Source organism: Rhinoderma darwinii, chromosome 6, assembly GCF_050947455.1.
Source record: "Rhinoderma darwinii isolate aRhiDar2 chromosome 6, aRhiDar2.hap1, whole genome shotgun sequence".
Taxonomy (NCBI): domain Eukaryota; kingdom Metazoa; phylum Chordata; class Amphibia; order Anura; family Rhinodermatidae; genus Rhinoderma; species Rhinoderma darwinii.
In genome coordinates this window covers 31,585,565-31,610,890 of record NC_134692.1, presented here as the reverse complement: position 1 = coordinate 31,610,890, position 25,326 = coordinate 31,585,565, and the positions used below count along the sequence as shown (strand labels likewise).

At 40.9% G+C, this 25,326-nt stretch overlaps 1 protein-coding gene across 1 annotated transcript in view; it reads right to left on the bottom strand.

Annotated features, from left to right (window-relative positions):
- The window catches only part of MYO3B (myosin IIIB), a 134,989-nt gene that overhangs the window by 96,637 nt on the left and 13,026 nt on the right, over positions 1-25,326 (bottom strand). The window contains exons 2-11 of the mRNA XM_075829432.1: positions 20,122-20,218; positions 16,922-17,038; positions 14,404-14,508; positions 11,523-11,606; positions 8,559-8,761; positions 5,242-5,340; positions 5,023-5,137; positions 2,696-2,822; positions 1,322-1,532; positions 932-1,079 (exon numbers count right to left, since the gene is read on the bottom strand). Of these exons, the coding sequence (XP_075685547.1) occupies positions 932-1,079; positions 1,322-1,532; positions 2,696-2,822; positions 5,023-5,137; positions 5,242-5,340; positions 8,559-8,761; positions 11,523-11,606; positions 14,404-14,508; positions 16,922-17,038; positions 20,122-20,218 (1,306 nt within the window). The remainder of the gene's footprint in view (positions 1-931; positions 1,080-1,321; positions 1,533-2,695; positions 2,823-5,022; positions 5,138-5,241; positions 5,341-8,558; positions 8,762-11,522; positions 11,607-14,403; positions 14,509-16,921; positions 17,039-20,121; positions 20,219-25,326) is intronic.

Sequence of the window (25,326 nt, the reverse complement as noted above, 5' to 3'; positions counted from 1 at the left end):
GGCTCCGATTTTTCTTTCTGGTGCACAGACTGCCAGAGATGCGCCTAATTTATTAAGAAGTGTGCGCCTCTTAATAAATCAGACGTATTTTACCATACTGGACATTATATGAAGACTGGTGCCTAAAACGTCAGTCTTAATAATTCCTCTTATTTCCACAGGATAAAGACTTAGAATTGCGCTGAACGTTCCCCGCAGTGGCCAACCTGCCAAAGTGACAAGAGTGGAGGAACACCTCATCTAGTCACAAAAATCTCAGAGCATCCAAAGTCATGCAGTCTCTCCAGTCTCAGCTAAGGTCATTGTTCATGAAATGAAATAAACTGTACAAAAATGGGATTCATTGGAGAATAGCAAGGCAGAAACCACTGCTATCCAAGACTAACACCTAGATCATACCCAATCTGTTTAGGATCATGTTCTATAGATAGTGTCAATAGTGAAAAGCCATTGGAAAACCTGGTCCTATTATATCTGGTATAAAGTAGACACCATTTAATAGTAAGAAAACGTTATAAATTCAAGCATGGCAGAAGTACTTCCCTGGCTGCTGAATTCACCAGACTTGAGCCCAATCGAGCATCTGTGGGACCACCTCGATCGACTTGCACACTCTATGGATCCTCCCCCACGCACCCTCCAGCAAATGTGGGATGCACTGCGGTCAGCATGGCCCCAGATACCTGAGACAACCTATCAGCACCTTAGGGTTTCCCTTGTCTAGACCGTTGTCAAGGGCCCCATTTTCTATCAAATCCCCCATGGGGGCAATTACTTTTTACATTGCTGATATAGGTGTTCGATAACCTTGTTAATGTTCTATTTTCTTTAAAGATCAGAAACCATTCATTGTGACCAATATGCAATATCAGCCGACATCTGGAAGGAACAGGACAGCTACTTTATAGTGTCCATAAAGTTGCCAACTTACCTGCTCCAAAGCAAATATATGCTGATTAAAATAAAACTGGATCTGCTCATTGGCAATGTTAATGCAAAGCTGTTCAAAAGAATTTCGTTTGAAGTTTTCAAATCCAAAAATATCTAGAATGCCCACGTTCATACCACTCTCAGCATTACTGGGGAGAAACAACAAAAAGGAGAGTCCATTTATTATAGATTATTTAATTTAATGTTAATCTTAGGCTTAGGATAATAACTTCAACCTGCTTGGGATTTGCATATTCTATAAAATTATTAAAAAATGTTCTTCATTATGATTAGACTTGAAAGTAATTAGCAAAAACGAAAAGAAGTCAGCCTAAGTCCCCAGATCAATAAACTTTCCAGGTATTGAGACATATTGTCTCAAGTTACTCGCCATATATTTTTGTCAGGTTGTAGTAGGGTGTTAATGCGGTTCACAATCCAGCTGAAAAGTCTTCCATACAGAGCTTTGGACATGGCATCTCGGACATCCGCTGCTTTATCCACAGTGTTGGTGCGGATAATTGTCTCGCCTCTTGTTACTACACAGTGGGAGGTGAGGGCCTCCTGCAACTCTTCTGCACCAATGCAGAGAAGGGCAGCAGCTTAAAAAGGAACATAAACGGTATTATAATTACAAGCCAAAAATAAATGACCATGTACTTATATACAAAAGCATTGGGCATATAAAATAGATATATTTCATAGTGACACATAATATATACCCAGCAAATAGAATTTGAGGGTAATTACAGCTTGCATGTGATCAACTCTAAAGTGGGCTATACAAAGCCAAACCAACATGTCTGCCATGGCCGACATTGTAATGTCCCACATTATAATGTGTATGGGGGCAGCTTGACTCTCCCCCAACAGCAGATGTCAGGGGAAAAAGTTTTAAGAATGTTGGATTTTAAGATGCCCGATCCTTTGTTTGACCGGGAGATAAGCTGCTGCCAAAAAAGTCTGATAGCAACTTATCTCCCTCTGCCTAATTGGAAAAAACATCCACTTTCAATATGAGTTTGTACAGCATGTTAATGGGGGAGCAGGGGGAGAAAGTTGTTGGTCAAACAAGTGACAGACAACTATTTGATGTGTATGGCCGGCTTTATCCTACCTCTAAACTAGACTGTTTTTAGAAAATCTACATTAGAAGCCGGGTTTGATGGATGAAATGTAGGTGAGAAATAACTGAGGGCAAGTACGGATGTAGCCATCTCTATCTTGACTCTGATAACTTGCTGCAACGTGATATCACAGAACAAAAGCCATTGAAAAAGTCAAGATTAGGGATCTTGCCACTGTTTATTTAATGCGTTAAAAGTCAAGATAAAGACGGCTACATCTATAGCCCCGTTGCTGGAGCCAGGGTGAGGCACCAACAAGCACACTCTGCCATGGACATGGTAATAAGATACAGGCCAGGGCATTAAGCTGAATCTTTGCCCCAGGTTGAAAAAAAGCCTTGCTATGGTCTCCAGGTTTTACATGATATTACAGTAATATACAAGATGTAGCCGTCTTTATCTTAACTTTTAACGCATTAAATACACAGTGGCAAGATCCCTTATCTTGACTTTTTCAATGACTTTTCAATGACTTTTGTTGTGTGATATCACGCTGCAGCAAGTTATCAGAGTCAAGTTAAAGATGGCTACGTCCGTACGTAGATCCCACCAGTCATACATGTCATTAAAGTGTTTGTAGGACCAATCATTTTATATCTGTCTGAAATATTCACATTCTATGAGCTGTTTTATTATACCGTTTTCTAAGGCTTCTCCATTAGGAACTTCGCTTTTGTCGGTTTGGTGTTTAGAAGATATGGCAGTGAACTCAATGTTCCCGGTGTTCAGTATTCCAGCCAGAATTCTGTACACCGAATGGACTTCCTGTTAATTAAAGGTGAAGGTAACACGGGAGACATTAATTCTCCAAGTCAACAGTAAAAAGACTAATATCGTACACCTGATGAACTGCATTTCAAAAGTAATTGTTCTGTGTCAACCAAACATATGTTTTCTCTATGCACAGAATACTTAATGGAATCCGTAAAATAACACTCGGCGTTACACAGCAAAGAATTCATACAAATCGGCTCTCAATTAAAGAGAGCAAAAATTGTTAGTACATGTTTCTACCAGATTTGTACCAATTTGCAAATATACTGAATCCATGGCCAGTGGCTATATACAAAATATATATACAACATACAGTATATACAAAATATATATACAATATACAGTATATACAAAATATATATACAACATACAGTATATACAAAATATATATACAACATACAGTATATACAAAATATATATACAATATACAGTATATACAAATTATCTGTAAAATATCGGACTCCAGCTGGAATCCCATTGATGTTATGTTGCCCAATTATCAAAAATGATGCCAATGTCTCTTGCAGCTGAAAATGTTGCAGAAAATTCAGCATGCTCCAGCCTGTAACACTTAAAGAGGCTCTGTCACCAGATTTTGCAGCCCCTATCTGCTATTGCAGCAGATAGGCGCTGCAATGTAGATTACAGTAACGTTTTTATTTTTAAAAAACGAGCATTTTTGGCCAAGTTATGACCATTTTCGTATTTATGCAAATGAGGCTTGCAAAAGTACAACTGGGCGTGTTGAAAAGTAAAAGTACAACTGGGCGTGTATTATGTGCGTACATCGGGGCGTGTTTACTACTATTACTAGCTGGGCGTTGTGTATAGAAGTATCATCCACTTCTCTTCACAACGCCCAGCTTCTGGCAGTGCAGCACTGTGACGTCACTCACAGGTCCTGCATCGTGTCGGCACCAGAGGCTACACTTGATTCTGCAGCAGCATCAGCGTTTGCAGGTAAGTAGCTACATCGACTTACCTGCAAACGCCGATGCTGCTGCAGAATCATCTGTAGCCTCTGGTGCCGACACGATGCAGGACCTGTGAGTGACGTCACAGTGCTGCACTGCCAGAAGCTGGGCGTTGTGAAGAGAAGTGGATGACACTTCTATACACAACGCCCAGCTAGTAATAGTAGTAAACACGCCCCGATGTACGCACATAATACACGCCCAGTTGTACTTTTACTTTTCAACACGCCCAGTTGTACTTTTGCAAGCCTCATTTGCATAAATACGAAAATGGTCATAACTTGGCCAAAAATGCTCGTTTTTTAAAAATAAAAACGTTACTGTAATCTACATTGCAGCGCCTATCTGCTGCAATAGCAGATAGGGGCTGCAAAATCTGGTGACAGAGCCTCTTTAAAGGAAACCTCAACCGGTCACCAGGACAGACTCCGTCTAGATCAAAGCATCTGTATAATGCCTTATAGTGGGCCTATCATTACAAAATGACGATGACAAGAGAAACGAACAACCAGACGAGGTAAACCGACCTGTCCAATCCATGTTTTTCCAAACGGCAGTCCTCAGTCCAAAGACATTCGATTATTAGTGAATGCTACTAAAATTGGAGGTATTCCTCTACCAAAATCTAAGTTGTTGGGTGACTGTAGTTGTGGCTGTACAATAAGGGTATGTTCACACGGCCTATTTACGGACGTAATTTGGGCGTTTTTGCCCCGAATTACGTCCGAAAATAGTGCCTCAATAGCGCTGACAAACATCTGCCCATTGAAAGCAATGGGCAGACGTTTGTCTGTTCACACGAGGCGTAATTTACGCGCCGCTGTCAAAAGACAGCGCGTAAATAGACGCCCGCGCCAAAGAAGTGACCTGTCACTTCTTTGGCCGTAATTGGAGCCGTTATTCATTGACTCCAATGAATAGCAGCGCTAATTACGCCCGTAATGGATGCGGCGTTCAAGCGCCTGCACATGCCGTTACGGCTGAAATTACGGGGATGTTTTCAGGCTGAAACATCCCCATAATTTCAGCCGTTACGGACGCCCTCGTGTGAACATACCCTAAATGTCATATTCTTAGCAACATCATATGCCAACATCCATATAGGACAAATTCCAATAAAAAATATAATATTTCTATTTATTTTAGCATTTTTTATGTAATTCGAGGAAAGAACAAATGGTTGTAAAATGTCTTCTTTAAAACCCACTTTCACTCACCTCATTACTAAACCCTATAATCCTAAAACAATGCTGAATGGCGGCAAATTGTCTTCTATAAGATTCCTTGGAGATAATATCTTGCATGACTGAACCTGTTTCATTGTCAATATATCTATTAGTAATAAAATAAAAATAAAAAGATTAGCAATGAAAATAGTAGATAAACAGAAATTAACTGTCAGAAAACCAGAATATGTAGCAAATAGTTTTTTTTACCTTGGAGGCTTTCTCTCTGGGAGACTGTATTCTGAAAGCTTTTTATGGTGATAAAGACCGGCATATATGTAATAAAATATATGAAAATTCTTCTCACCCCTGAAGGAAATGGAAAACAAAAACCGTAAAGGGAAAAAGAACAATTTAAAGGATCAAACATAGAACCATAGTTGTTATTATGTCCATTTAATAACGTACTGAGAACATTAAAAGGGTAATAAGGCAAATTTTTTAATTAAACTTTATACTGAAAAATATGATTTTTTGTCCTTGTCTGTTTTGATTTTCTGATTGTAAATTTTTTATTGGAAGTATTTATTATCTATGGTCTACGGCCAGTCTGACCGTATCAGTCTATAGTCTGACTATAAAGCGCTGGCTAAATTACATAAAAATCCTATAGCCTGTCTGGAAGCTGCAGGGAAGCAGCAGGAAATGTAGCAAATCATAGGAAAACATTACCAATATGGCCATTTTTGTTAGTTTATCCTTATTTATTTTATTTGTTGCATGTGTCATTTGTCATGTGACAACATTTTTTAGGTCTATGTGATCCGTGGCTATCAAGCACATCGATTGTCACTATTTCTAGATGAAACAGTGTAACCACTTTTGTGCAGGCCCCTGGACAAAACATGTGGGATTATTTAGTGTCATATTATGTCCCATGCACACGACCGTAGAATTTGTCAGTAATTGCGGTCCACAATTTTAGAGCAATCCACTTTTGCGGGAAGCTGTCCGGGCCGTAGAAAGCCTCCGCAAAATATAGGACCTGTCCTATCTTTTTCTTTTTATGGTCCGTGCACCTATACTTTGTAAAATGCGGTTGGCGATCCGCTGCCGTCGGCAGCCAGCTGTGCCCCCAATCACAGGCAGTGATTGCAGGCATGGTCGTGTGCATGAGGCCTTAGGCCCCATCCAGACGACGGTATGTTCATCCATCTGTTAATACTGTCTGTAAATACGGATCCGTAGTCAGCCGCAACTTATCCGCATATACGGAACAGCAAATGCGGTCCGTAGTTCGTCTGCAACTTATCCGCATATACGGAACAGCAAATGCGGTCCGTAGTGCATCCACAAAAAGAAGTTGAAAGCCATAAATGATGTGCAATATCTGCAAAACCTGTCATCGCCTAGCAATGCTTCCGTAATTACAGACGGATACAGGTGCCCATTCGTAGCTGTCCGTAGTTACGGAAGCGCCCATAGACTTCTATGGGGAGTCCGGACAAAAACAGGACGTTCTATATTTTACGGATCATTCCTATGGAACGGACACACATCCGTAAAAATACGGACAGATTTCTGTAGCCCATAGAAATGAATGGGTCCGTAATTACAGTCTGTAATTCAGAATGAAAAATACAGACGTGTGCCTGGGGCCTTATACTGCCATATTGTGCCTAGAAAATAGTGCCATACAGCGAATACATCCCAGTGTCCAAATTTCAGTGCTATATAGTGCCCCTGTAGAGGGCATACAAAATTTTACTAGGCAAGAATTTTAGAAGCAGGGACAAGATGGTAAAATCCACCGGGTCAAATGCCCCTTTTGCCAAAGCTATACTCCTATAGACTATAATCCTCCAAACTCATGTACCCTGGTTAATGTTACTTTGACTGGTCTCTATTTTTTAAGAATTAACACTGGTAAAGCGATCAGTCACTGACAAGGGTTCTACTAGGCACTTCTCGACGGGAAAATACAGATTCATCGATAAATCGAAACAAAATTGTCTGTTATTAAGACGGCTTTCGCATAAACATAATGCAGATGCTTTTTTGTGCCTGCATATCAGACACAACACCCAAACCTCCCGCGGTTCATTGGAACAAGAGTTAGAGGATCATAGGCTCCTATGGTACTCGAACTCCAGTTTTCATGACCAGCAATAGGTCCAGGTGTTGCATCCGTATTACAGGCACAAAAAAGCACCTGCATTACGCTTATGTGAAAATGGCCTAAGAATCAGGAGAGATGTGAGGGAAATTTCCAAGAACCTAAATAACATACATCATCATTTTTGTGACTGTCCCTAATAGAAATTGTATCCGCACGCACCCCCTTTACCTTTTACCAAAGTCGCCTGGGCAGACACTTGCCTAATTCCTGTCTTGTTCTAAAGTCCCAGTGCACATGATTGTTACCTGAGGGGCTCTTGGAGTCCGGCCTCAAATGTACTTATCGCTGAATATTGTCAAACCTCTGATTTCCATAAAAGGAATGTTTTGTGATCGCCCAATGGATTTTACTGAGCATTGCGAATCTACTTTAATAACATTTATACGAGTGTAATAACTTGTACTTTATGTTGCTGCAGTAAAACTTTAAAATGATGCAAAATTAACCCAGATACTGTTTTATTTCAGGCTCATTATTTCATTAGTTGCGGTTCATTAAGCTTTTCTATTACAACATTATTATTCCGCTGCCAGAAAAAGCATTTACACAACTTCATACAGTGTTCTAAGAATACTAACAGCAGTTTTGCATTTTGATATAGTTACTATACAAAACTTAAGTATGTACTGGTGTCCTTCAGATCAATGGATTATATATTTTGCTTGGCCAAAAAACAAAATCAAATGAAAAGGGAATTTCCTTGTAGTTTATGAATACCATAGACGGGGGTGCCCTGCCCAGGATCCCGCTCTATTAGTCAGAGCGGAGAGTGTCTACCAGTGTCAGACTCCGGATCCTTAGGCCCAAAATAGGAATTGTTTCTGAGAGCCCACCTTCCATTTATACACAATTGTGCATGTTCAATTTTACTTCATCTTGAAATGTATATTAAATAGACCTTAGTGGCAAGTGATAGACTTTACAGTTAGCTCTAAATGGTCTTCTAAAGCTTATCTCTGGTAGACCAGTCCGACCCTGGTTGTTTCATATATCACTCGATGAATTAAATGGCCACCATATTACATTTGTACCAGATTTTACTATATCATTTTGACACACATTTTTGGAATGACCGGGTAATAAGGCTAAGTTCACACTACTGTTGTCTCCCGTTTAGGTCTCCTCCATCAGAGGAAGAGATGACCGGAAATCCAAACGGAAAGCATCGGTTCCGTTTGAATTACCACTGATTTCAATGGTAATTCTTTTGCTTCCGTGAAAAAAATGGAAACCTGGCAAACGGAATCCAACTGAAACAAATCAATGGTACTTCAAACGAAAGCGATGCTTTCCATTTGGATTTTCGGTTATCTCTTCCTCTGACGGAAGAAACCTAAACGAGAGACAACGGTAGTGTGTACAGCCTAATATGAAGCAATACCACCATATTTGATTTTATTTTCCTTACACAGCCTGCTTTATGACCCTGGATTTTTCCAAGAGATATTCTGAGATTTTTGCACCCATTACTGCCCCTGTGGGTGTGAACATCATTTCTAGATATTTTCCAAAACGACTGGAGTTGTCATTGATAACAGTGCAGGCATTTCCAAAGGCTTCAACCAAAGGGTTAACTTGTAGAATCTTTTCTCTCAGCGCTCGATTATTAGCCTGTGAACAAAATATGAATTGTATTGTAAAAGTAATTGCAGTAAAAATACTTTAATTCAACATGCAATTGTTTAGAAATTCTGATAGCCAGGTACTAAAAATCTGGGATCATGTAAGATCAGAAGCAGCAGAAAGGAAGGTCTTTGACGGCACCAGGTTTGCTTTCGGTGGCCTTGCCACACTAAAACCAGAGTACGCTGTGGTAGAAAAAGAAAACTACAGCATTGGCATAAAACTGACTGCACCACACACACATTGGAATTCATTATTTCCCATTCACTAACATGGCACTGCTTGCTGAGATATTTACTGTCCTGCAAAATGACATATACTGTGTATATATATATATATATATATATATATATATATATATATATATATAAACAGCTGCAGAACACTTCATGCAACTAGACATATACATGTCCTAGTGATCACGTTGGCACCGCCACTTGTGGTGGCTTACAGGGTACCTTTCAGCATCGTTTGTTTTGCTCTAGTTTGTATGCAGGGCATTATGCCTATGGTGCCCCATACTCCCAGGATAGAGTAATACTATATCTTTTGCATACTTCTAGCTTCTCATTGCCAGGCAGGCAGCCACTGCAGATACAAGTATGTGCTGGACCAAATGTTCAACCACAAAACAGGAAGACCGCAACCTATTACATTTAGGGCAGCTGCATCCTCCATGTCCCTGCTGTGGTGAGGGCTGCGTGCCTGTGAGTGTACAATATGTCTAATATACAGTATATTGCCCTCATCTGGGAAAACGGGGGCTCCTCAGGCATAATATACAAATCAGATATTCAGTAGTACAGATCTGCTGATAGCAAAGTCGTAGCCGTGGGGTACTGGCGGGGCATGCGCCTGGGTGCTAAAGGGGGGTTGCCACTGACCCCTGCAGCAAGGGTTAATAATAAAGTTTTATTAATAACAGAGATACGTACTATTTACCCATTTTGCATGATTGAGGAAAATAGGGCTGCCACTTTCCCCAAGATCGAAATACAAATGCACATCAGCATTCAAGGACTTGTATCTGTGACCTTGGGGAGGGGCGCAAAATTGAATCTGTGCCTTGTATAAAAGAAAACCTAGCTTTATCCCTGCTGATGAGTACCCGTCAACCTTCCATTAGTGCCCTGTGTACGTGTCGTCTTTTGCTCAGTGCCAATATAATAAGTAACTTTTTTCTCAATATCCAGATTTTATGGCATACTGCTAATGTAAAGTTATTCTTAGCTGGGCAGTCTCGCATCTGATCGCTGTCATCTTGTCAGAGGGAATGTTTAACCTTCATTAATCTTAATATGATAAAATGCCTGTCTGTCTCAAACATATTCCATTTTAGTACTGTACATCCTTGTGAACAAATTTTGCTTTGATCTGCCCAATAGAAAATTGTATGAAATGATACACCGCCATAAGTCTCTTCCCAGTCATCAATATTCTATATAAATTAGTTCCTATAGAAAAAACTGAGATGACACACAATAAAGCAAGTTATTCAGGTAATAGGTATATTTAAAGGAATTGCTGGAAATACAATTCCTTAATCTATAAGAAAAAGTTTTCAAATGTTAGGCTTCTTTTTTTAATGCCTCTTAGGCTCCTTTTACATTGCAGACCGGTGATCCGCCCGCTGGCTGACCATTTCATAGATGGACGGATGGATCCGTTAGAGCAATAGCCACTCTTGTTTAGCGGCTCTCTGCCCCGGCTAATGGAGGGGGGTCCCAAACAGGGAAGCTCACTTTATGATGCCCATATGCCCTAATAGGGCATATGGGGTAGGGGTTGTCTTAGTAAAGCAATGTAAAACTGTTGTAGCAATGCATAAGTATTTTACAGATCCTGGGATATCTAGTGCAAGAAACAATGACCTACATGTTTAATGGTGTTAAAGAAGACCTTTCATCTCACCTGACATGTCTGTTTTAGTAAATACTTGTATTGCCTATAAAATCACAAATCTGGCACATCTTCTTTAAGGACTATGTAATGTGCAATTCCTCTGTTATTCCTTTTAGAAAATTATGAATAAATTGATAACTTCTCAAAGGGTTGTGTCCCTACACAGTACCATACACATTAGACGTGTCGGCCGAACCCAGTGAAATTTCTGCAGGACTGGAGGACCATCTAATGGGTATGGCGGTGTTCCAGCTCTCCCCGGCGACAGATGTCGGTGAAGATAAGGATCGGGCTGATGGACTCCAACATGCCCAATCCTTTTGTTTGCAAGGAAATAAGCCGCTGCCAGAGGAGTCTGGCAGTGGCTTTACTTCTTCTCCCTACTTAGAACGCATGCTCGCTTGGCCGAACCGAACCTGCATGTGTATGGGAATGTTAGTAGGAATAGCTGTCAGCTAAACTAGCACTGATTGGACGCTATCTGTAAATTTATTCATAAATTTGTAGGAGGAATAACAGAGGAACACAGGGTTCTAAGAAAAAAATTCAGAATTGTTATTTAATTGGAAATACAAGTATCCACTAAAACAGACATATCAAAAGAGGTGACAGGCCCTCTTTAATTCTACCAAGAAGAGTGATGACAGTTATAATACTCGGACTATCATTTATCATTTGCTATAAGTATATATATATATACTACAACTACACAGACTCTTTCTTTTCTGACATACATTGTAGTGATGTCTCACAATCCTAGATGCCGCTGTGCCTTTGTGGTGGATGTGTTGTGTGTTGTACAGAAGTGTATGAGAAGGATGTAGGTACATCATCTGTAACATCATACCTTTCCCAGGAAGGTTAAATGTTGTACAATCAGATGAGCACTTTCTGTCTTCCCGGCACCGCTCTCTCCGCTGATAATAATGCACTGATGGATCAGAAATAATGGGGTGTGAGAAATTGCCATCATTCAACTGACTGAACAAATTTACAGAAAATAGATAGCGAAGACGGTGGCTGTAATATGTTTTCTTCAGTTTCACTCATTCACATTATTAAACATAGTGCATTAAATTGAGAAATAATTACATATATCAGGGAAATGTTCATGTGTATGGGAAATTCATTTTGAAGTATATCAGAATAACTCAGAAAGTCCAATAATAGACTTTTAATAGGTGTACATACATTTCACAGACTCCGCAAGCACCCTAATCTCTGCAGGAGAGTCCTGATTTATGAGTTTAGGAGATCCGCTTTCACTAGGGTAAGTATCAAAGTATCAAAAGATTTTTTGAAGAAATTATAATCTCAGAGCCTGATTCTAAGGTAGACAAATGGGGAGATTGCTCAGGGGCTTCAATCAGGCCTGAGGGGGCTTCCACCATCTCCTGTATAAAACATTAATTAAGTAACTGATCTGATCAATCCAAACAATTTATTTATTTACAACAGGGACATGAACTATCACTGTAGAAGTCAAATTAGCTGCTTTGGGGCCTTGAACTCAAGGGGAACTGGCTCTGGCTATTATTTATTGGATTTGGTCCAATAGATCATGACCAGTATTGCTTACCTCTCCTCACTTCAGGGTCCTCTTCATCTCTGGCGGAGCACACATTGTCCTGACGTCGGCATGCATTAGTAGCTGTGTGCAGTGGCCTTGGGAAGTAAAGAGGACTCGGGAGCGGTAAGCAAATGGAGGAATCTGGTCTGGAGTCTAAATTAATTTTGGGTTTTAATCCGAAGTCTAAATTTATTTAAGGGTCTGGAATCTGGATTAATTTTGGCATCTGGTCTGGCATTTGGAATTAATTTGGGCTTTTAAGTTGGGGTTTAAAGAGTAACTAAATAGTGACATGTCAGAAGTTTTGATTCATGGGGGTCCGAGCAGTGAGACCCCCACCAATCCCTAAAAAAAAGCAACAGAGGCGTTCATTTCGGCGCTCAGCCACTTTGTTTCTGATCGGCTTTTTCCGGAAAGCCAATGTATCGAAGTACGGCTCATAGACTTTCTATTAAGCCCGTTCTCTGATACATTGACTTCCAGGAGAAGCCAAACAGAAATGAAGAGGTTTCTGCAGCTTCGTTTTAGAAATTGGTGGGGGTCTCAGTGCTCAGACACCCACCAATCAAATCTTCTGACATGTCACTATGACATGTCAGAAGTTTGTTTAGTTACCCTTTGAATTTATTTATAGATCTGGAATGGTGTCTGCATTTATTTTGGGGTCTTTTCTGTCCGGGAACTTATGGCAACATAGTATATTTCTGGGGGCACATGTGGCAAAGTATATCCCTGTGACATCGTAGTCTGATGGTTGGATGATCAATTCTTAAACCATGCTGGGAGTTGTAAATTTTTTACTATATCTTGGCCATCACGTGGGCTTTTGGAGGGGTTCTCCTTTTGTGTAGAAGATGGGATATATGACACTACTATCCATTGCTTTTCTGGGGGGCCATCCCTAACTTTGCTATTGGGCTCTATGAATTCTATGTAGGCCCCTAATACCGTGACAGCAATATAACAATATAAAGGCAGTAGATAGTGGACAGGCTGCCCACATTGCCCTCCATAGGGCACCAATTTCTGCCATATGCGTCTTTTAGTAGATCGTAAGGGCAGTTTGTTTAGCTGTCTGCCACCTCTACACTATAATACAACAAGACACCTTCTGGATATATGCTGTTCAACAAATGTCTAATAATATAATGGAATTAATTCTACACTTTGCACACGACCGTAAAAACACCCGTTATTGCGGGTCGTAATTACGACCCGCAATAACGGGCCCATACACTTCTGTTAGTCACGGGTACCTTCCCGTTTTATCACGGGAAGGTGCCCGTGCCGTTAAAAAAATAGAACATGTTCTATTTTTTCATTTTACGGGCCGTGCTGCTATGCTTTATAATGGCAGCACGGCTCGGCCGTGCTCGTAATTACGAGTCGTAATTACGAGTCGTAAATTACGAGCACGGTCGTGTGCATGAGGCAGTTTTAAGGCCCCATGCACACGAACGTGCTTTTGCGGCCGCAATTCCCCCGAAAATCCACGGGAGAATTGCGGCCCCATTCATTCCTATGAGGCCATGCACATGACTGTGGTTTTCACAGTCCGTGCATGTCCCCGGAGCCCGGTCCGGGCTCATTGAAAATAATGGCCGCGGCCATGTGCACGGCCCGTGATTTGTGGGTGGCTCGCGGCTGTCACTCCGTGGCCGGCCGACCCGGAAATCACGGCCGTGCACATGGCTACGGTCGTGTGCATGAGGCCTAAGGCCCCATGCACACGACCGTGCCCGCAATCGCGGCCCGCGATTGCAGGCACGCCCGGCCGCTGACTGACAGCCGCATTTTCGGGCCGAGCACGGCACGCAAAATGTGAAAGAACGGACATGTTCCATAATTCCCGGAACATTTCCACGGCACTGACACCCTTCCGTAGTGCTACGGAAAGGTGTCAGTGTTCAATGAAAATGAATGGCTCCGTTTTTGCGGACCGCAATTGCGGTCCGCAAAAACGGAGGTTTTTTGCTGTCGTGTGCATTGGGCCTAACAGTTATTTTAATATACAGTTATTTTAATATACTAAGGTTTATTCTCTATTCTCTCATTCAGAGCGCTGAACGTTGCCTCAGGGTCTGAACTTTAGACCCCTCCTATTAAGGTCAATAGTACATTTCTGTACAATGAATGAATATACACATTTTTGGCATACCTGATCTTTACTGAAAGTCACCATTCCCTGGTATGCTGCGTCTGCAGTGGCAAATATATGTGGGGGGTTTGAGGAACGTTTTACTCCATGATATAGCTTGGAAAACTGAATAAATTGAAGAATACTGTTAGAAACCAAACCCATAACTACATATCTAAACATATTACAGTAAATCCAGTATTACTATGAATATACTCGTATATGCCATTCATTCCTCCTGCAGAATTGAGAGAATCTAGAAGGTGCTGAGTTGCCCCAAAATATTTAAAATAATAGTAATCATCACAATAATAATATAAATTGCATTATTATTACTATTATTATTATCATTTTTATTTAAAACCCAAAAAATTTAATAAAATAATAATTGTATATCCCATTCTGATATCAGATCCAGGTGATAATACAGAGATGAGCGGCACTACATAGGCACCACTTATCTCTTCTTACCTCTTCTGTCACCGATAGCTTTTGCAGGAAGTTCTTCTAGAAAACAACCATTTACTGACTGAGATTAAGGGCGGATTTACACGAACGTGATATACGTCCGTGCAACGCTCGTGATTTTCACGCGCCTCGCACGGACCTATGTTAAGCAATGGGGCCCTGAAGACTGTCCGTGATTTTCACGCGCCTCGCACGGACCTGTGTTAGCCTATGGGGTCGTGCAGACAGTCCGTGATTTTCACGCAGCGTGTGTCCGCTGCGTGAAACGCACAACATGTCCTATATTTCTGCGCTGTTCACGCATCACGCACACATTGAAGTCAATGGGTGTGTGAAAATCATGCGCACCACACGGAAGCACTTCCTTGGAATGCGCGTGGTTCGCGTAACAGCAGTAAAAAGTATGAATGAAAACAGAAAAACACCACGTGCTTTTCTGTTTACAAACATACAAACAGAGTGTCATAATGATGGCGGCTGCGCGAAAATCACCCAGCCACGCATCATATGGTGATGACACACGGAGCTGTTAAGTGCCTTTTACACGCGCAAAACACCGCGTTTTTTGCACGCGCAAAGCGCACACGCTCGTGTACATCCGCCCTTAAGAAGAGGTTCTTCAGCAGCTGCATTGTGTATTACACAGCCCTGAATTCGAGCTCCATCAGTAGCTGGAGATCTTTTTAAAAAAGATGGGGTATTCTAAATCAATCAATCAATCAATCAATCAATCAATCAATCAATCGTTGACCGGAATCTCTCTCTTGCACCTCCTAAAGATGTTCTGCAGCAGCTGTGTATATTATAAGAAAGTATGTATCCTATACTATAAATTATAAAGAATATTAGACATCATTCTAGATTTCCTTGGGGTGACCTGTACAAATTATCTTGGTCTGCAGTCTTTTAGGCTTTTTATATGGTCACAGACAGAACTTTTTGGTGGCTTGTAATATTCTTATAATTACAGTAGGGGTATGTTATCCCAAATATAATGTTGTGAATAAGAAAGAAGTGAAAATATCTAAAATGAGGGTCTAGGCCAAGCAGGACTTCATCTTCCCAAAGTTTGAGGATCTGCTAATATTTCGTAAGGTAAGGTATTCGAACACAAGACGGACAGCTTAGTCTTTATTTGCTGTTAGTATTCTATGTAGTAAAACTGGTTGCTTACAATTTAATTAAATTAATTATATTTTATATAATTTATATTTTTACTCTAATCCTTTAAACGCCCAACCCTAAATTAGAATATTCTCACCATATATTCCTATAGTGATTAACTTTTCTTTAGATTAGATCTCTTCCAGTGCTAGGCCATAGGGTGGGCTGGGGGTCAAACGACTTAGAACCTCGTAGCAGAAATGTAAGTCGCCAATTTAAATCTCTTAGTAGCGCATCTGTGCACACTTCCCTGTTCTATTCTTTTCCTTTTTGACGTCGTCTTATGTTTCCCCCTTGCTTTCTCCTTTCTTTCTTTGTTTTCCATACAGTCAGGAGTGAACATATTTTTTTAATGATCATTACTTGCACTTTTCTCTACTTCTGTATTACTTTTATGTACTACTAAGTATGGATGTTTAATTGCTTACTACTGGTTGGTTAGAATAAGAATTTAAAAAGAGAACAATTTCTTCAAATATCCTATAAAAAGCGACAAAATAATTCAAAATCTGTCACTGAAAAATAGGGTCTAGATCAGGGGTGGTCTTTTGGAAGATATGTTTTTCTTTTTTGTTTTTTTTTGGGGGGGGGGGGTCACTGTATTTGTATTCACACAAAGGCACTCTGTGTGCAACCATAGAAAATAGGTCTGTAGACCTCTGTATGAAGTTGGGGGCATAATGGTGTACAGTATGGCCCCATAGAAGTCTATGGGTGATCTATTATGGGACCGTGCTAGTCAAAGGTTGTATGGTGCCATAGTATGGTCATGTGCATGAATCCTTCTTATTTCTAAAGTGGATGGATAGTTGTGATATTGTCCTCTTTGTTTTTGGTCATACTCCATGCGCAATAAAGTTATCATTATGGTTATCATAGAAAATAAAAAAAAGATTATTTTTTTTACCTGTGGAGAATATATACTGAGGTTCTGGAATGGATTTAAAGCTATCAAAATGTCTCCGACATACGTATATATCTGTAAATCCGCAAATCGGCTTTGCAACCTATGTATTATGGTTTCCTGAAGAAAAAAACAAGACATGCAAATTAATATATCTAAAAAGTCACTTATTGCTAATATAAAAATGTGAATATCAGAAAATTAATTCATCTTAATTCAATTATCACTATGTTAATTAATTGCAGAATGATTTAAGATCTATTTTATCACCCCAACTAGTTAGTTAAAGAGGCTCTGTCACCAGATTTTGCAACCCCTATCTGCTATTGCAGCAGATCGGCGCTGCAATGTAGATTACAGTAATGTTTTTATTTTTAAAAAACGAGCATTTTTGGCCAAGTTATGACCATTTTCGTATTTATGCAAATGAGGCTTGCAAAAGTACAACTGGGCGTGTTGAAAAGTAAAAGTACAACTGGGCGTGTATTATGTGCGTACATCGGGGCGTGTTTACTACTTTTACTAGCTGGGCTTTCTGATGAGAAGTATCATCCACTTCTCTTCAGAACGCCCAGCTTCTGGCAGTGCAGATCTGTGACGTCACTCACAGGTCCTGCATCGTGTCGGCACCAGAGGCTACAGTTGATTCTGCAGCAGCATCAGCATTTGCAGGTAAGTAGCTACATCGACTTACCTGCAAACGCCGATGCTGCTGCAGAATCATCTGTAGCCTCTGGTGCCGACACGATGCAGGACCTGTGAGTGACGTCACAGCGTGATCTCTGGAGAACACGGCTGTGTCTGCACTGCCAGAAGCTGGGCGTTGTGAAGAGAAGTGGATGATACTTCTCGTCAGAACGCCCAGCTAGTAAAAGAAGTAAACACGCCCCGATGTACGCACATAATACACGCCCACTTGGACTTTTACTTTTCAACACACCCACTTGGACTTTTGCAAGCCTCATTTGCATAAATACGAAAATGGTCATAACTTGGCCAAAAATGCTCGTTTTTTAAAAATAAAAACGTTACTGTAATCTACATTGCAGCGCCGATCTGCTGCAATAGCAGATAGGGGTTGCAAAATCTGGTGACAGAGCCTCTTTAAAGCAAACATTTACAGAAAATAAATCAAGTCTTTATGAAAATTACCCATTTAGAACAGTACAAATGTTAAAGGAGATTTTTGGTTTTATGAACATAAAGCTCAGTTATTTTATTATAAAAAGTTCTTTAACGTTCTAGTATTCCTCATCCTCCCCATTTTGTAGATCTCCACTTGATGTCCGTGAATGTGAACATTTGAATTAATATCCAGAAGTTGAAAATCAGAACAGACTAATATATCTCAGAGCTGAGAATTTCAATTCTATCCCATCCAATCCTCTGTGAGCTAAATACATCAGCAGCACACAAGTGTCTACTGTCCTGATAGTTTGCTGAGTGGTGTACATAGTCTAGAGAGGGCCCCGTAGCCAGTGGCGGTCTTTACCACCATGCAAAACACACAATTGCGTGGGGCCCCACAGGTCAAGGGGCCCCTGCTGGGCCCCTTAACAGCGCTACAATATTCAACTGTATTGCGCTGGCCTATACATGGGTCCAGTCTCAGTATTTCATAGAGCGCAGGCCTAACGTGGTTGCGGAGACCTGCTGTGCTGCTCCATTCATCATGATAACGGGGCTAAGTGAGGATACTTTTTATATTTGTTTGGGGGCACTATTACTGAATAGGGGCACTATCTACAGGGGACGCTGTGTGTGGCACTATCTAGAGGGAGCACTGTGTGTGACACTCTTTACAAGGGGCACTATGTGTGTGCCACTCTACAGGGGGCACGTGTGTAGCACTATCTACAGGGGGCAATGTGTGTGACACTCTTACAGGTGTCCTTGATTAGAACTTCCAGACATAACTTTGCTTGGGGCCCCAGAAACGCTAAATCTGCCCTTGCCCATAGCAAAAATCAATCTAGGCCACCCATTATAGTGCTGGTTTTTGCCACCATGAAAAGAAGAGCCTGGTGTTTGTTTCCCCCTCCATGCCCTCTTCATTGGCCAATTCCCCAACCCCTTGTTCGCTAACAATGTAGTCCCCCTGTACATGGAAATCCTGCACAGGTACTCGACACCCAATAGCAAAGAGCATGGGACAAACCAGGACTGCACCCCCACTCTCCATGGGCCCCATTGCATCTTCTATCTCTATGAAATGTGCTGTACACCCTTACAAAGTATCAGTCTGGAGTCCAGGCTGTTAAGCGTACAAATGTTTAGCTAGACTAGATACAACTCTAGCAAACCCTCAGATCAGAGGAGTAATGTAGCAATTCTAATGAAGTATGTATCAATGAAATCACAAAATACATTAGAAAGTTGCATAACTTTTCATAATACAAGGATTAAGATTTTTACTGTGGTCAGAACAATTAATAGAAAAATATTTTCATTGTTGCAAAATATTTAGATTTTAAAGGGGTTTTCCCATTATGGACATTCATGACCTATCCACAGGATATGTCATAAATGTCAGATGGATGCGGGTCCCACCTCTGGGAGCCGCACCTATCTCTAGAACGGGGCCCCCTAAACCCAGTTCTACTGCTCTGTGTTGTGGTTGAAGCATGTGATTTCCGACCATGAATTATGGAAACAGCATATCTGGTTGATCTACGCTGATTCCGTAAGTCCCATACAACTAAATGGTAGTTACGGACACAGCGTGGCTCACATGCTATGCTGCTTCCATAACTGCCATTCACTACTATGGAACTTATGGAAACCACGTAGCTCAGCGAGATACGCTGTTTCCGTAATTCATGGTCGGAAATCACATGCTTCAACCACAACACAGAGCAGTAGAACGGAATTGAGGGGGCCCCGTTCTAGAGATAGGTGCGGAACCCAGAGGTGGGACCCGCATCTATCTGACATTTATGACCTTTCCTGTGGATAGGTCATGAATATTTCTGATGAAAAAAACCTTTAATGATAATTTTAATGTCTATGGAAAGATTTAGCTTAAAATTTTGATACATTCATATTTCGAGATGCATTTACCATAACTAGTCCAAGAAAGTTTTAATGGCAAATTAACTATAACAGAATCTAGACCAATATTAAAGCCATCAGGATATAGGTTATCATATAATAAATGCACGAAGATAAGCCGTATAGCATCTAAAATGCAAAATGTCATTTACCTCATCCAGAACCTCCAGGTTGACCAAGTCATCATCCAGACAGGTGTTCTCCTTGGTGTGCAGCACGTACGGCCTCCTGGTGTGCATCCTTTCATACCTGGAATTTATAAGACATAAGGCTGAAATTAACATCAACACGTAAATATAAACCTCGTTGTCAACATCCGTAGTTGTAACCTTCAAGACATCTACATAGATATTAGTAGCACCTCCAATTGACATCAATGAAAGCATTTTCTTCCTCGATACTCCGTAAAACTCTATTGAGGAAAACCAAGTATCTGTGATAAGGGATAATGGATTGATCTTATAATTTTTCATGCTGGTCTCCTAGTTAAGGTGTATTTTCACCTTACAATATTGTGTGCAATTTGAACAGCATCTAGCGAGAAAAATTTTGTTTCGCTTCTAATTGATAATAAACCTAATTGAAATTAATTTTGAAGTGCTAAAAATTTGGTAAGTCATTTAGGCCCCATCGTGGCGATCATTGTTTGTATACAGACGACTCCTTTAGTCACAAATAGAGCGATGACTGGCATCTGTCAGACTGATAAATGCCATAAAGACTATAAGGAATGCTATATATAAATACTCGTTGTACAATTGTCCCAGATCATCTTAATAATTGGATCATGAGTTGGATCTACATAAAGCGTAAGTCCAGCCTTACCTGTCTACCTTACAAAATGCCTCTTCTAACAGACTGTCTTTCGGAAACATGATTTCCTTTAACCACACAAATGGTCGAGCTCCTGGTCTGAGATGTAATCTTGGTCCTTATGTTACGGAATTAGAAGCAAAGACATTTTAACTCTATGTAATCTGCTTATAATGAAAATCTTGAAACTAGTCAACTATTAAATTAAAATGGACTAATAATGAAACATGACTCTGGGATTATTAAGGCGGCTCTGCCGGGGATTGGGAAACAAGCTTTGTATATTTTCTATATTATATTGTTTTAAATGATAAACCTAAGGCAAGAACAATTTCTGATTTACAGTGAAGGAGCCTCCTGCTGTGTAACGCTTAGCACTGATCCGCAATGAAAGCTTCTGACATTTCCTTCGTAGAGGCTGCTCTGTCACGTGATCAGACTTGGAATACAAATCCCAAAGCTCTAAGAACCAACTGTATAAATAGTGATGGGTTTGTGAGGTGGGACTCACATTGTATCTCAAAATATTAACAACGATATATCTTGAAATATCACCAAAGATATAAATGTAATGTCCTATGTTATTTGCCTGTGATTCAGATACGTGGTGAGAAGGAACAAATGGTCAAATCTGATTTAGAGTCCGATCAGTTGAGGGCCCATTTGTTCACAACGCATGGTCCCATGACTATACGCAGGTCTGGGCCCCTTTACAATGTGCTGTGATGGTAATATTCTCTCCCCTCCCCCTTGTGTTTGGTTATTTAACTGTCTAGCTGCAAATGCTAATACTTTCCCAGGCTTCTTATTGGTGAACAATGGGTGGTATAAATGATCAGGTTAGGGGTGGGCTGGTCAGCAAAAAAGCCAGCTAATAGTACCGCTGACTGTGCTCCTGCTGATCTGAAGGTATTTTGGCCTCCAACGATCCTTTCCTGGCTGAGTTGCATGCCAGGATTTTTGTTCCTCAGGTACAGGCTGGCTCCAGGGATCGATGGCAGAGCTGGGTTCTGACCAAGCTCAAAATGTATTGCCTGATGCTGCCCCCCGCTGGTCCGCCCAGCATTTCTGCCCACACACTAAACTGGGTGGGCTAGTCCTGCCCGCTTCATGTCCTGGCTGCGTGCTAGCTCGGCCTTCCCGGTCATTTCATATGCCACTAATTGGCCTGTGATGTCCACGCCGCTGGGTCCCTCCTCATAGTCGGCTACGCTATTCATTCCGTCAAAACGACGGAACCCTTACACAAAGGTAACAAACGGAAACCATTTTCAACGGATCCGTCACCATTGAAAGCAATGGTGATGCAAACAAACTTATGGTTTCCGTTTGTTTCAGTCAGGGCTCCGTTCTGACGGAAAGCTCAGACGGAACGCCTGAACGGAGCCCTGACGCAGATGTGAACGAAGCCTTACGGAAGTTAATAGAAATGTTTGTGGGTTTTTTTTATGAACATTTGTTTCTTTTGTGTTATTTCTTTCAGGCATCTTCCAAGATGTGCACTCATGTCTGAAAGCAGGCAAAGCTGCATCGACTTCAACTACATGGCGGTAGTCTATTTTAGATATAACCATAAGAATTTACGTCAGTTTACGGGATACGAAATTTCCCCAAAGCTAAATAATAGTGGCCTATCAATGCATGAGTAACAGGCAAAGACGTACAGTAAACGAGAGCCATTCCACTTGAACGGATAAAGTATTGCTCCAGGAGAACAATCTTCCGTTCTTTGTTTTTATAAAATACAAAAGAAAGATTAATAGGTTATGGTTATAGGATATTCACATTTGCATGACTTGGAAAGCATAGAACAATTTATTTCATATCCATGTGCTGTCCACAAAAACACCAAAGCATGTACCCCTTAAGGAACATCTTTTTTGGGGCCTTAGTTTTTTCATCGTCACATTCCAGGAGCCAGTACCAGAAAATTAGCTTCTATTTTTTTTACGCCATGTACCATGCGGTATAAATAATAAGTTAACTTAATTCTACAAACTGTTTTGATTACGGAGGCACCAAATATATATTTTTTTTATGGTGAAATATTTAAAAAAAAAAAAAGTAAAAAGGGGTTTATTTATTATGTTTTTGGGGGGGTGAGACTTTTTATATTGTTAAACTTTATTAAACTCACTCGGTCGCTTAAATAATACTTTGGAATGTATTGGGGGGAAATTTTCAACAGAAATATTAGACGCTGCTTTTCTACTTTCTGCTTTTCATCCTTGCTGGTGCAAATTGCGCCAAATTTATCAAATGACTGCATGATGTTTAATAAATTTGGTGCATTTTTATTTAATTTTAAAGTTGTACGCTTTTTTTAACGTCGGAAATTGCACAAAATTTTTTAAATGATCGCACGCTAGGGATTATGATACCGCATGGGACTCCCAGAACAGCGCAGAAAGCCAATCTCTGGTTAACAGTAGAGATAACCTTAGGAGCACGAGCCTCCTTGGACTTTTGTTTTGAGCCCGTACACTGCTGGTTCCACTTTCTTAGGAGAGCCAATTAGAAACGAGGGGAACTGCATTCAGCTGAGTGCTTCTGCCCCTTCCTTTTAGTGATTCATGGGGGTCTCAGCACCCAGACCCCCACCGATCAAAACTTTTGAATGTTTAGGTACAGAATGGATGGAAGTCAGTGAGCCTGAGCTGTGAGTGTTCCCTACTTCCCCGGTACAGCCCCGGCACCTCATAAGCGGCAGTCCGTGATTCTGACCACTGTGTCATGGCGGAGGCGATCAGTTGTACACCGCCATGGTACGTGACCTCCAGAACTGGCTGCCGCACCTCAAAAGGAAGATTATCAACAGTGACTTCAAGCAGGAGGACAGCAGGTGAGACTCCTGTGCAAGGCACCTCCGGGGCAGCACCGCTATCTTATGTGGTTATTATCTTGTAATATGGCTGCCAGGGCTTCTTCGTGAGTTATTTTACTGCTGCCACATGATGGTCTGGAATACATCACCAAAAATCCACAGTAGTTCCGCCGACACAGAACATGGCCTTACAACTCCTGGCATATTGTGTCTTGGTGTGTCTACATACTATTAATATTACCAATGTGCACAGGTGGTGGGACAGGGGTAGGCTGAGTAGGGTCGAGCTGTGACACCATTAAAGCGAAGGGGGCAAAATTTATGAATAAAAAAAACCTAAGTGAAGGATGGAGGTGAGGTATGGAGCCAGGAGAGGAACTGCAGGTGCCAGTAGACCCTATTACAGATAAAATTTAGGGATTAAGGCTATGGCGGGGAGGGTCATATTCTGAAACCTCTGCCTTTGGTGCCAAAAGAGCTTGGACTTGTCTCTCCTTTCTTCCCCTTCCATATCCTCCTTTGAATTTCCTCCCCTTTCTATTAACTTCACCAAAGGCAAGAGTATATGACAAATCCTTTGTCCATAGACTAACTCATGCCACTCAAGGAAGCCAAATCCCTTAAAAGATGGCTTTAATACCTGGGAACTCCTACGAATGATTCTTTATCACACTATCACCCTAGGATATATGAGAGTTCCCCCAACTCCTGCTCAACAATACTCCAAGCCAGTTGTGCCAACAATTTAATTTGGTGGCACCTGATCAACCTTCGTCTCAGTCTTTAAAAGTAATTGATCATTCCTCCCTCCTTTTTACTTCCCAACCCAACCGTTTCTCGGGCCTTTCTTTGTCCTTTTCTCTGTTCCTTTTCTTCCTGTATGTTATGTTACATAAGGCGGCTTTAACAACACCACTAAATTGGTCATTTACATTCTTATGAGGCTTGGCAGAATCCACAAAGTAATTGCCCCCATTTTTGTAAGCAATGACCATACATGATATGTACTTATTTTGCATTAAGTTCTTCCATTACAAAATTATTATTTATTTATCTCAAACCAACCTCCTGCGTTGTGCGGTGGTAAAAGGCAAGATTCCTTGTTCGTTTACATTGAAAAAAAAAAAAGTATTAATTGCAGCAATGTAACATTTATGTAAGGGCCTTTATGGAATTTTGAGAAAATGTAATTCTCTTATTTATTTTGTCTGTGAGTTTTTCTAAGATCCATTTTATTAGCCCCAGAATGTCGTCAATAATACCTCCTATGCAGAAAAATGCTTTAGGCTAAACGTACATTTAGTTTATTTTTAATGTATTCATTTCCCTATAAGCCGTGTTAATTAGACTATGGAACAAAATGGAAACATAACTAGCACATAAAACCTGTGTGTTTATTTTCCTTAAAGGGGTTGTCCGAGATCCCAACATTTTTTCAAAAACTCTGTCATACATTACCCCTTATACAGACAACCTAAATAAAGCATTATTTTAAAAAAAAATTCTACTTAACTCCTTAACGCCGAAGGACGGATATATCCGTCCTCAGCAGCTGCTAGTTCGCGCAGGAGGACGGATATATCCGTCCTGTGATGGCGCGGGTACTGCCAGTGTACCCACGCGATCAGCGGCAGGAGCACGGCTGTTATACACAGCCTGGCTCCTGCTGCAACTGCCGGAATCGAAGCGCGCTCCGATTCCGGCAGTTTAACCCATTAAA